The 13,236-nt window shown below is 37.4% G+C and overlaps 1 protein-coding gene across 1 annotated transcript; it reads left to right on the forward strand.

The window, feature by feature from the left end:
• Positions 1-749: 749 nt before the first annotated feature.
• LOC131968318 (H-2 class I histocompatibility antigen, Q9 alpha chain-like) lies at positions 750-9,812 on the forward strand. The gene is made up of 5 exons (XM_059329141.1): positions 750-1,025; positions 3,821-4,087; positions 5,882-6,160; positions 6,674-6,976; positions 7,810-9,812. The coding sequence occupies exons 1-5, from the start codon at positions 968-970 to the stop codon at positions 7,929-7,931; spliced, it is 1,029 nt and encodes a 342-aa protein (XP_059185124.1). The 5' UTR covers positions 750-967; the 3' UTR covers positions 7,932-9,812.
• Positions 9,813-13,236: the final 3,424 nt, after the last annotated feature.

Below are 13,236 nucleotides of genomic sequence, written 5' to 3' on the forward strand. Positions count from 1 at the left end.
GATAAAGCCAGTCTGTAGATCAACTGCAGCTTTGAACCACTGGGGGCAGCACCTCACCTCATTTACTCACTATAACATCCAGGAAACCAAACTTGGATTTGTTGTTTGTTGTTGATATTTTTGATCAGGACTGTTTTAAATCCCAGGGCAGCCATACAGAACAAAAGAACAATAAGACACTACTGAATCCCCACAAACTGCTCAGTGTCTGGTCTGTAGCTGACAGTAACCTCTGACCTGACACAACATTTCTGCACATTTCATTAGTCTGCAAAACATGTTGACAAGATGTGAGCAACAGAAAGAATAAAACTCCTTTAATATGTGAACAAAGTTGAGTGTCTCCCCGTCCTCTTACACAGGCTGAAGTAACATCATATACAGGAGCATCTCAAGAAATTAGAATATCATAGAAAGTTTATTTATGTCAGTAATTCAATTCAAAAAGGTGAAATAACACATTATATAGATCCATTACACACAGAATGAAACATTTCATGTCTTCATTTATTTAATTTATTCTAATTATAATGATTATGGCTTACATTTAATGAAGACCTGAAATTCAGTGTCTCAAATGTGAATATTGCAAAAAAAAACAACATAAAAAGTCTGTTTAATGTGTAAATGTTGTCCTCTGAAAAGTCTGTCATCTATATGACTCAATACTTGGTTGGGACTGTTTGACTTGAACTACTGGAAATAGTCTTTTCTATGATATTGTCATTTATTGAGACGCACATATACTTTCACTTCTGTTCATAACATGTCTGAGCCTGTTTTACCTAGATAAAAGTGACGTCATGCTCAGAATAAATTCCCATTGGCTCAGATGAAGGTTTGTTCAGCGTCACCTCTTGTTTTATCCTCATTTCAACTCTGATTGTGGAGCAGGAAGGATGATCTCTGTTTCTCTCTTCAGACAAACACACAAAGCTTCACTCTGGTAAATCTTCAGACGGTCACAATGCAGATCTTTGCTGCTCTGGTTCTCCTGGGAACAGCCCTGCATGGCGCTGCACCAAGTGAGTTCACATTGTTTTGTTGGTTTATTGTGAAAGAAACAAAATGCTTCATGTCTTTCTATACTGTATTTATGAGTTTCAGCGTTTTAAGATTGTCTTTGATGTTTATTTCCTGGACTTCTGTGTACATTATAGAAATATTAAAAAGTAACAACCCATCATCTTAAAGTTGACGTTAGTAAATCCTGTCTGTTCACCTCATTGAATGATCCCTATAAACTTTAGTTGAAGTTTTGTAAAGAGGGATAGTCAATACTCTAATCCTGAAAAGGGCACAAGTGTGTTTTCCTGAACTTTTATATCTTTTATTTGTGTCATTATTTTATACTATCAGGACCATTAAGACCGATACAGTCTGATCATGTTAATGTTAAAATGGTGCGCAACAACTACACCTGACTGCAGGGTGCGATTCTGGGCGGAGCTTATTGTCCGATGAGGTGGGTGGAGTCAAACGTTGAGGTGGGTGGAGTCAAACGTTGAGGTGGTGATGGAGTCTGTTAGATTTACTCAACGGCACCACTTATTGATGACAGCCGTGAAGCACACTTATATTATTATTATTATTGGCCGCATATAAACAAATAAGGAACATATTTACATGTTATCAGAATTAAACATAAACACATATAAAACAAGATTAGATAAACTATTAGATAATGTAATAGGAATACCACAGCAGGGAATTCTATGGATTTACAGCAGCAGAGAGGGATAGTGCAATAACAAGATGTCAGTAAAAATGTGAAATGACATTAGTTTGCTTCCTTTTGAAGTCTAATTTTGATTCCAAAATGTTTTACCTTTAGTGAAGTCTAGTAAAATATGGGTCGTTATTTATTTTGATAAATGTTATAACTTTATCTATCCTGATTTATAATGCTATTATACTGTATCATTTGTAACATTTTACTTCAAAACTACAAACTACACAATTCTGTCAGACACACTGACAAGGTGAATGTGCTTTGAACATCAGGTTATACCACTAAAGAGATCAAAGATCAAAGCTAACTAAGTTGTATTATTATAGTTATTATAATATTTACAAAATAACATAAATAACTGAATTAAAAATCACAGCCAAAACCCCCTCTATTTAACAACATGACACACCAATAAATTCAAAAATCACAGCAAATAAAAAGCTCTATTGAACAACATAAAAATTCCAAAAATCACAGCAAAAAAAAATCTTCACTCCACAACATAACACACCAGTAAAATAAATCCCAGCTGATCAACAAGGCTTCACTGCTGCTCCTCAAAAGAGGCAAAGACCTTGAGGTTTCTTCTATTATTTGCCTCCACACAGAAAGCCTCATAGTCAGTCTTCAACTGAAATGAAAACAGGAAGGGTTCCACAATTCCTCTTCATCCATCATCCAACCGCCACTGGGTGTGATTGAGGTGTCCGGGGCTGGGGCCACCGGGTGCAGGTGACAGGCTGGTGCCGGGGTCGGGGCCACTAGATGGGGTTGAGGGTCCTGGTCCAGGGCCACTGGGTTTGGTTGAGGGGCCGAGGCCACTGGGTCGCCCTCCAATAAAACACTGATGTGTCTCTATATGTCAAAGAAAATAAGCAGACATAAATGACATGATACTTAAAAATGGATACATAAGCATTCACCATCTAAGCTGACATTTGTATATAATAACGTTACTATGTGTAAGTAATTTTAAATCAATTGGGATTACGGACAGCGCCGCTTGATTGAACTCCAATTGGCCGCTACAGTAATCACTGGTGTTTGCTTATGATTGGTCAGATGGGTGGTCCAGTAATTTAGCTAGTTGTTCATTTTAATTTAACGTCTTACTTACTTCCAAACTACTACTTTCAAAATGTTTGCCGTGAAAAGGATGAGAGCACCGGAGATAAACAACTCAAGTACCCCTGAACCTCAAATGACTCCACCCACCTCAACGTTTGACTCCACCCACCTCAACGTTTGACCCCGCCCACCTCAACGTTTGACTCCACCCACCTCGACGTTTGACTCCGCCCACCTCAACATTGGATTCCACCCACCTCAATGTCCGTAGAGCTCCGCCTCGAATTGCACCCTGCAGTCGGGGGCTTCTCGCGCGCAACAGTCCAGCCCACATTTAGAATAATACATTTTAAAAACAACATAATATGACTTTTGAACTTAAAGGTTCTTGTCCATAACTATATTTAATGCTCCTTATACAAGATATTAGTGTTTTATGATTGTTTCTTATATAAAGTGTGTCGCTCTTATCCCGTCTGTGGCCGCAACTGAAATGTTTATTTTCCTGTTGGAGTCTTCTCCCTGAACATAAATGTGAAGTCATGTTGGGTCAAACCGTTTTGCTCAACAGTTAGTTTTTCTTATCACTATATATCTTTTTGGTAGACTACATGGGACTGCTGTTTTTGCACTAGAGTCCATTATAATTCAGGGAAAAACAGGAGTCCAATGTATCCAAAGACCTACAAGGAGCATAATTAAGTGTTTGGTATCTTTATGAACTCAGAACAAGCTGAATATAAAAGTATATGCGCACATATTCAGTGAAAAAAAATCATAGATTCTTTATTTTTATTTTTTTTATCTGAAAAGTCAGTTGATATTGTTGTTTTCCTGCTTTGTTGTTACAATATTTGATATTGTTCACTAATGTATGTAAACACAATAACTTAGACTGTAACATGATATATTTACATCAATTATTAATTAATTAATTTCTGTGAGCAGGAAAATAAGATTGTTAAGTGATTTATAAACTGTGATATAAAAACTGAAATGATGACTTGTTTTTTCTTACAGTGACTCACTCTATGATGAATTTCTACACTGGATCGTCTCAAGTCCCAAACTTCCCAGAGTTTGTGTTTGTTGGTTTGGTTAATGAGATTGAGACAGATCACTATGATAGTAACAGCAGGAAATTAGAACCCAAACAGGAGTGGATGATCAGAGCCACAGAAGATGATCCTCAGTTCTGGAAGAGGGAGACTGAGATTCGATTTAATAACCAGCAGGTCTTCAAAAACAACATTGAAGTTGTAAAGCAGCGCTTCAACCAAACTGGAGGTTTGTTGATGTTTCACTTTCTACTGATAAAATGTTGTTTATTGTGTTGTATATTTTTATATTTTCATCCTGTATTTTAGTACACAGATGTTAACACACACACACACACACACACACACACACACACACCCCATTGTCAGATGAAAGTGTTTGGCAGCTTTTCTTGACTGAAACCCAGTCAGACACTGAGACTAGTGAATGCTGCTATACTACATGGATACAGTGTTTGTGTCCATCCCATAATAACCAGCAGAGATTATTAACACTTTATCTCCACTAGATTAGATCAGAGTAACTCTACTGAACTGCCCACAGAGAGTCGCTCCATAATAACTCTACTGCAGGAACCTGTTGATCTCAACAGTTTAACAACACACAGCTGATAGAGGAACATTACTGCCTGGTTTCTCAAAGTGTGGAGCCGGGACTGTAAAGGGGACACAGGCTGCTTCTGATGGGTCCTCATATGAGAGGAGGAGCGGTTTGTTTTAATAAAGCTGCTGACAGGACGACATAGTGAACGTCTCATTCAGATCAGAGGTTTAAAGAGTTTAACAGCTCCACTCTACCTACTAATACACAGTGTGTCCATCCCATAATATACCTTTATATGTTGTAGAAGGACAGATTATATTTGTTTATTTTACTTCACCACAGTGTGTGTAGGCCATAATATATGTATATAGTGCTGAAACAATTAGTTTATAAACTGTTTGGATGATCAACAGAACTCACACATTTTGATAATCAAATAATCATTTAAGTCTTTTATTCAGCAAAAATATGAGCATGATCTACTTTTCTCTGTTTTATATAATTTTATGTTAAATACCGTTCAGTGTTGGTTTGATAAAAAGAGAAATTCGAAGATTTCTCCTTTTGCTCTGAGGACTTCTGAGTGTCCTTTTTTCAGAACTTTCTGGCATTTTACATTGTAAACATTTAATGATTAATTGAAAAATAGTCATTACATAATCATTGACAACAGTAATTAATTCGAGCCCCAAATATTTAGAAAAACTACAGATGAGATTAGATTAACTTTACTTGACCATGGTGGATCTGTTCCATAAATAACATCTATAGTGCTGAAACAATCACTCAATTAATTGATCAGTTGATTGACAAAAAAGTAGTCGACACAAATTTTGACAATTAAATACTCATTTAAGTCTTTTATTAAACAGAAACAGTCTAGTTTGTAGTTCCTCTCATGAAGAGGACATTGTTGGACTGATCCACTGGCTGCAGGGTCTCAATGTAACGTTCAGTCCAGGTTTAATCAGAGTCTGATGATCAGGACTCCACCTCAGTGTGTCTGTTCCTGCAGCTCACATGAAGCCACACCACCTTCAGCAGTGGAGACAAACTGGTGTCTCAGTGGAGACAAACTGGTGGTCTCAGTGGAGACAAACTGGTGGTCTCAGTGGAGACAAACTGGTGTCTCAGTGGAGACAAACTGGTGGTCTCAGTGGAGACAAACTGGTGTCTCAGTGGAGACAGTGTGTCTCTGTGGTTAAAGAAAAGAGGATATGAAGTGTGTTAGGATGTCCCTCTGTTTCCCAGCAGTCTCTGCCTCTCTGTCTCTCTCTAAGACGTCCACACTGTCCAGATGATGGCTGGTTGTAAGTGGTTGTCATGGAGACAATAACAGCAGGAGGTGTAGATTCTGTGTCTGAGTGTCTGTGGATCAGTGTGTCTCTGTGGTAAAGATGTGATATCAGCTGGTGATAGATGACTGGGCTGTGATCTCACTCTGGTTTACTGCAGTGTCTCTGTCTCTCTGTCTCTCAGGTGTCCACATTTACCAGTGGATGCATGGCTGTGAATGGGATGATGAGACTGATGAGGTCAAAGGTTATAATCAGTACGCTTATGATGGAGAAGACTTCTTATCATTGGACCTGGAGACAGAGACATGGGTCGCTCCACAACAACAGGCTGTCATCACCAAACACAAGTGGGATAATAATAAAGCTAAGATGGCTCAGTACAAACACTACTTCACCCAGATTTGTCCTGAGGAGCTGAAGAAGTTAGTGAAGTTCGGGAGGAGCTCTCTGCTGAGAAAAGGTAGAGTCACATGACCTGATGTAGTTTAATGACCACGACAATGTTAATATGCCTTCTGTGTTTCCAACCATAAGTAACATTACAATAAATATAAAGCATACAGAGGCTGAATCTGTCTCAGTTTAAACACATTTCTTTTTCTCTCTCGTCTCTTTATTTCTCTGACTCAACACATTTATCCCCACTCGTCTGTCTCACACTCACTGTCCACTGCACTCTTTAATCTGTCTCACCTCTCTTCATCTGTTTCTTCCCTTCAGTCTCTGTTAGAGACTATGAAAGGGCAGAATATCACTTTGCCTTCGCGGGATCACTATGAATGCCTTAAGGCGAAAAGCAGGCAAAGATCTTTCCAGCAATATAGCGGGACATTTGCAGGACAGCACTATGAAAGGGGCTTTCTTTTATCAATTAATGAGATGTATTTGCATTGTATACATACTGTATATATAGTGTATTAAGGTAGTGATAGTAATAAAGAACCTATAAAGTGTGTTTCTCTTCTCTCTGCAGACCTTCCCTCAGTGTCTCTCCTCCAGAAGACTCCCTCCTCTCCAGTCAGCTGCCACGCTACAGGTTTCTACCCTGACAGAGCCATGATGTTCTGGAGGAAAGATGGAGAGGAGCTTCATGAGGACGTGGACCTCGGAGAGATCCTCCCCAACCACGATGGATCCTTCCAGATGAGTGTTGACCTGGACCTCTCATCAGTCAAACCTGAAGACTGGACCAGGTACGACTGTGTGTTTCAGCTGGTTGGTGTGAAGGAGCACATCTTCACCAGACTGGAAGAAGAAAAGATCAGGACCAACAGAGGTGAGACTTCTATCTGGCTTTGTTTTGTTTACAGTTTCTTCTATCTAGTTTTTTATATATAATTTTAGGACTTAGATCAGAAATCGTTCTGCTGTTCACTTGTCCTGTGAATAGTTTGAATGACACTAAAGTTAATCTTGAATCTCTCTTCTGCTTTAAGTATTAAACCAATACATTTACCCACTTCTGCACCCAGAATTATTACCACAGTTTGTTTTGTGTTGCCTGTCCAATGTTTGCTTGAGCTTAAGTTGAAATAAAAAATAAATAAATAATAATACAAAAATAATTTATCATCATTTTTTTTTTTTAGGTTTTAATCACTTTTTGAAAATCTCATTTTTCAAATCACATAAAAAAATATATATAATCTACACATTTTTTTCAACCTTTTAATTTGTATCCACAGTTCAGAGAGAATACTATATAATAATCTCTGTATTGACTGAACTACTGGCCAGTTTTAGAGGCTGAATAATGGAATAATTTAATAAATATATGAAAGAACGTATCTATCAGTAAATTAGTCAGAATCAAGTTTATTGGCCGAGGATGTTAATATTCAAAACGGAGTTTGAGTCAAAAACCAACATATGGGACAGAAACCAACACAGACATGCAGCTAAACAAAGACAACAAAGTTATAGACGAGAATGAACAAACAACAAATAGATACAGTAATAATATACAGATAAGAAGGGATAAATAATAACAATAGCAGAACAAACAATGTATACAGGATTGTGTTCTGGTGGACAAACTGACGTTCTTCTTTTCTGACCTGCTTCACCTGTTCAGGTTGTGACTATTTCTTGTTGTTTTCTGCTCAACAGAGAAACCCACTGACAAGAACGGCATCAACATTCCTGCAGTCGTTCTTCCTCTCGTCCTCCTCCTCCTCGCTGTGATTGGATTCTTAGTTTACAGAAGAAGAATAACAGGAAGATGGTGTTAGAAGATACTCTGGCATTTGGCAGTTGTGACGACTAAAACAATGTGTGTGCAGTTCTCTTAGAAACTGAATTATGGAAAAGACAACCCTGAAGGCCAAACACACAACCCTGCACAAAGTGGGCTGCTTCAGGAGACATGAACTTTTCACACCTGCTGTTAAACAAAGACGCCTTCAACTTTGTGTAAAACAACCTTCTGTCATTGTTTCTTATTCAGCTTTTGTGACACAATCTAGCTTTAAAGAACATATTTGACTTTATACAGATTTTCCATAACAAAGTTGAGATTTTAATAAAAGTGTGAAGAGAAAGACACAGATTCTTTCAGAAACCTTCACATCAGCAGGTCAGATAATGTGTAATATTAAAAACTCAAATATAAACCTTAAGAAAAACAGTGACACCAAGTCACTGAAATAGTGTTGAAAAAAATCAAAAATAAATAATTTGTTTAAAAAGCATATTAGCTAAATGCTTACAAAATGTTCACACTAGTTAATGAATCATGGATATTTGAGGTCTAAATGAAGCTGTAAATATGAGGCTTTGTGGAATTTTACACTCCAAACCTCTATGGTAAATAATTCAGATTTTTATATATATATTTTCTATTTTCTCTTTAGGTTTATGGACACATTTTATACTGTGGCTGTAGTGCACTATGGGACATTTAGCAGATATGGTTAATAAAACAGTGGTCATAAATATTATTAAAAATATGTTGTGTAAAAATCTGTGTAATATTAACAAAGGATGGGTGGGGGGTAAACACACTTCCATTATTTAAGTTAAGTTATATAAATGAAGTTTATGTGAAATGTCTGATTCCCTGATGAGATTTATGAAACATTTTTGATTTGACCTCTGCAGAATTTCTCACATATGAGAACCATGGACGACTTTGTGTTTCATTCTGAAGTGAACAATCATTTCATTTGCTTTGAATTCTCAGAAATCCTTCTTTTGCAATCGAAAATATAATGCAAAGAAAAGGCCAAATGTCCAAACTTTTTTTTATATGATTGACATTTTCCTGGTTAACAGATTCAGCAGATGTGGTTTAACACAAACTGGTGGTGAGCATAAATATTAGACACAAGCCTGAAGTGGAAGGTGAGCTTCTCAAGGGTTTTAATATTTATAATGTTCCACTTAAACATGTTAAATCCAGAAACCCTGTGACAACACTGGACAACATGTGTAAGTTGTTGTGTGATGCTGGTGTCTCTGTGTGTCCTGTCATGTCCCGTACAACACTTCTAAACTCTGTCATGTTGTGGAGAAGATCTCTGATCTGTTTCACAAGGTTTTATGGAGAAGAAGCTCTTTTTCTTTAGTTTTATTTGGTGAACTGGATTCTGTTCTTCACTTATAAAGTACACCAGTGTGTAAATCATCATGTAAAGATATGGTGTGTATAATATATAAAGCTGTAAAATAAATGTTTCATCTGGATTTCTAGAATGTTTTGTTTTCATTTCTTTCAAATAACTTTTCTACGTTCATTGCTCTCAAAACTTCTTTTTATGGTTCATTTTTAATTGTCAGCTTTTATCATGTGTCAATATAATATCAAGATAAAATTAATTGTAATGTTGACTTGTAAACTTTATTTCAATTTCTTCCAGATAACCTTTTTTCTTAAATTTAGCTTGTGTTTATCAGACGTTTTAATTAGTCAGTTTTTATCACATTAGTAAAATAGAACACTGAAAGTTGTGAAACCTAAAGTGGGAAACTGTTTGTTTGATTTTCTTTCAAAGCTTCTTTTTATGACTCTTATTTATTTGTTTGAATCTGGCTCAGAGTCTTTTCCTGCAAGTCTCCCCCTTTCACTCTGTATCTCTCCCACTATTAAATAAAGCTGAAAAATGGACAAAAAATAGTGTTTGTGTGTTTGTGTTGTTGAGAACATTTCTGTTTAGAGTGTAACAGCCTCCATTTAACTACAACTTGTAATGATCAGGGTTTATATAATGAGTATTGTTCTTCTGAAAAAGACAACAGTTAAGAGTTATTATTTGTTGTTTGTTGGGGTTCAAAGTTTTACAGATTTTTTTTTCAGGACAACACTATGGTCTCAATCACTGGTAAAAAAAAAATCTTCAACAATTTGATGTTTGTCAAGACTTTTATTATTTCATCAGTATCTATTTGTAGCTCTGAATACTTTATTTAAGGGTTTTGTGCCTCTTGGTTTTATTTTGAAATGTCCGTGTGGCTTCCAGTGTTATTGATCACAGCAGTTGCATCCAGGTTTTGACAGAAGCTGCAGCTAACTGGGAAATAGCCTGCTAATAATGTGTAGCTGGTAAATATGATGTGTTGTTGATGTTTACCACACTGTTAGGCAGTTTGGAGAATGTGATATGAAATGAGAGTTATTTAGCGCTCACGGTTAGCGCCGCTAGCTCCCGTTAGCATGCTGGGCTAACTCCATTGGCATTCCGGGCTAGCGCTTAGCTAGGTCTTGCTAGCATTTAGCTATTAATGTTAGCTGCTAATGTTAGCTGTGTTTAAGCTTTTGGTCCGCTGTGTTTACTGCAATTCATTACTTTATTCATAAGAAGACATTTATTGACTATAGTTTAAAAGAGTCAATGTTTTGTTTATTGTAAAAAAGTAAAAATAGCTATTTAAGTTACAATTTCATTAATATTATTATATGTAACCTGTTATATGTGGTTTAATCATTTCAGGTTTATGACCTGTGGTCATTTTGTGATAAAATAAAGGAAGACCAAGGATAACAGGAGTTATTGCTTCAGAGTGCTTCCTGTCAAGCCTTTTCGGAGGGCTGAATTTAGAAAATCCGAAAACAATGTTAAAAGTGTAAATAATGGCCCCATTTAGAAGAAAATAGAGGATAAAGAATGGTATGATTTGGGGCGGGGCTACCTTTGATTGACAGGTCACTAACAAGACGAGCCGTCATCAGAGAGAAGCAGAACAATGCGTATCCATGGCAACGTGTCAATAAAGTTATATTTAACAGTTTGGTCTCATAACTTTGACCCTTTAACTGTATTTTCACTTAATGACAGTTTATTTGAACATTTTGTTAATTAAAAATGTCTTGTTCAGCGTTTGGTTGGACTAACAGACACTCCAATGAGTCGCTGTTCATTTTTCTGAGGTAAGAGGGAGGCATAAAAGAAAGCCTTGCCCCCCCTGCTGCAACCCCAGCTGGCAGCAACGAATTAAAAGAAAAGTTACGTCCGATTTGACATTTACCAGCGCGAATTTCCAATGTCCGACTGCAGTGAATGCAGCACGAGTTAACGTCAGAGCGGCCGGCAAGAGACTGATTTGTTTTGAAAACTGAGTGGCGGGAAGCTAGGGAGCCAGGAGTCGCGAGGAGAGAAGAGACGGCGGGAAAGAGGTAAAAACTGATTAACGATCTATCAAGAAATTAAATTATAATGAAAGCACAGTGCTAGCATAGTTGTGATGCTGGTTTTGAGATGATAAAAATCTGGTTGGAGAAAGTTATTTCGTTAACTATACATGTAATGTTAGCTAGGTCTGACCTTAGTTCTGTGTAAATTAGGCTACAAACGCAAATATTGATTAAAAGTTACTTTGAATTTTATAGAAATGAAGAGGAAAGGTAGCATACGTAGTCTTTTCTCACCAAAGAGAAAGATGAAAGAAATAGAAAATGAACAACTGAGCAAGGTAGACGGAGAAGATGAGGTGGAAGGAGAGAAAAGATGAAGATGAGGTGGAAGGAGAGAGAAGATGAAGATGAGGTGGAAGGAGAGAGAAAATGAAGATGAGGTGGAAGGAGAGAGAAGATGAAGATGAGGTGGAAGGAGAGAAAAGATGAAGATGAGGTGGATGAGAGAGAAGATGAGGTGGAAGGAGAGAGAGAGATGAAGATGAGGTGGATGAGAGAGTGAAGATGAGGTGGAAGGAGAGAGATAATATGAAGATGAGGTGGAAGGAGAGAGAAGATGAGGTGGATGAGAGAGAGAAGATGAGGTGGAAGGAGAGAGAGAGATGAAGATGAGGTGGAAGGAGAGAGAGAAGATGAAGATGAGGTGGAAGGAGAGAGAGAAGGGCAACAGAAAAGTGACAGAGAAAGAATACAAGGCCAAGGCGACCAGGGACGTTTTGCTATAAGCTGTATTTAAGAGACATTGCTTAGACTTCTTAAAATAAATATAAATATTCATGTTTGCTTATATGAGTAATTGTGGAAACTTGTCAGTGTGAAAGTGTGATGAGATGGGGACAGAATTTTAATATTTTGTGAAGTGTATTTTAGATCTATTGCTCAGATTAAATTCCAAAATTAAACAAAATAACCTAAAATACTCTCCCAGGCTAAAATGTTAGTGTGTGTTAAACACAGTCTGATGGTTATAACTTATCAATGACAGTTCCAAATTGATTATGTTTTACTAGTCATTATATTGTATAATTAGTTCAGATGTAATGCAGTTTAAGTTTTTCCTCCTCTCCATCTTCTAGACGTATCCAAGTCCAGGTGTGAGGTGCCAGTGTGAGAGAGTTTCCCTAAGACCCTCCAGGGAGGAGCCAGGAGAAGCTTCAGCAGCGACTGGTACAAATCTCACCCCTGGTTAGAATACTCTCACTCAAAAGATGCGACTTACTGTTTTGCTTGTAGGCATTTTTCACTCCCCGATGCTCCAAGGACTGTTTTCACCTCATTCAAGGGTTATCGTAACTGGAAAAAGGCTACAATGAAAGACAGTGGTTTCTGTTCTCATACCAGATCTGAAGGTTATGTAAAAAGACTGAGGGACAAACTGGGAGAATGTGTGTTCTGAGTGAACAATAACAGCGTTGTCCAGAACCGTGTTTGAGTGCCTTGACCCATTTATTTCCAGTGTATTGATGCTCACCTTAGTACAGCTCAGTTCAATGGTCTTCATGGGTAAGTTTTTATTTTGATAGTTTCTTCTTGTCAAAAACTGTTTGCTTCCCCTCTCACATATCTGCCACTCAACACCTGTGTCTTACCTTAATGCCTTTCCTGTGATAATGCCCCACCTACAGTAGTGTTACCATACTTCTATCTCCTATTAAGTGAGATCACATTGTATGGTCACGTATTCCTAATATGAACTGTTTCACATGAAACCTCAAATGCAAGACATTGATTGCATGAGATTAAGTTTGTCTGTATGAGTTTGTAAATGGCAGCCCGTGCCCTTTTGTAGTGTGTACATACTATTTGTCATCAAACAGTGATAACTGATTAAATTCAGTATATATATGTCTGCCATATGTTGCCACCCTTCAAAAACTCCTGCCTCCCCATAAATATTCAGGGTCAGC

The sequence above is a fragment of the Centropristis striata genome, chromosome 3 (genome assembly GCF_030273125.1).
Source record: "Centropristis striata isolate RG_2023a ecotype Rhode Island chromosome 3, C.striata_1.0, whole genome shotgun sequence".
Classification (NCBI taxonomy): Eukaryota; Metazoa; Chordata; class Actinopteri; order Perciformes; family Serranidae; genus Centropristis; species Centropristis striata.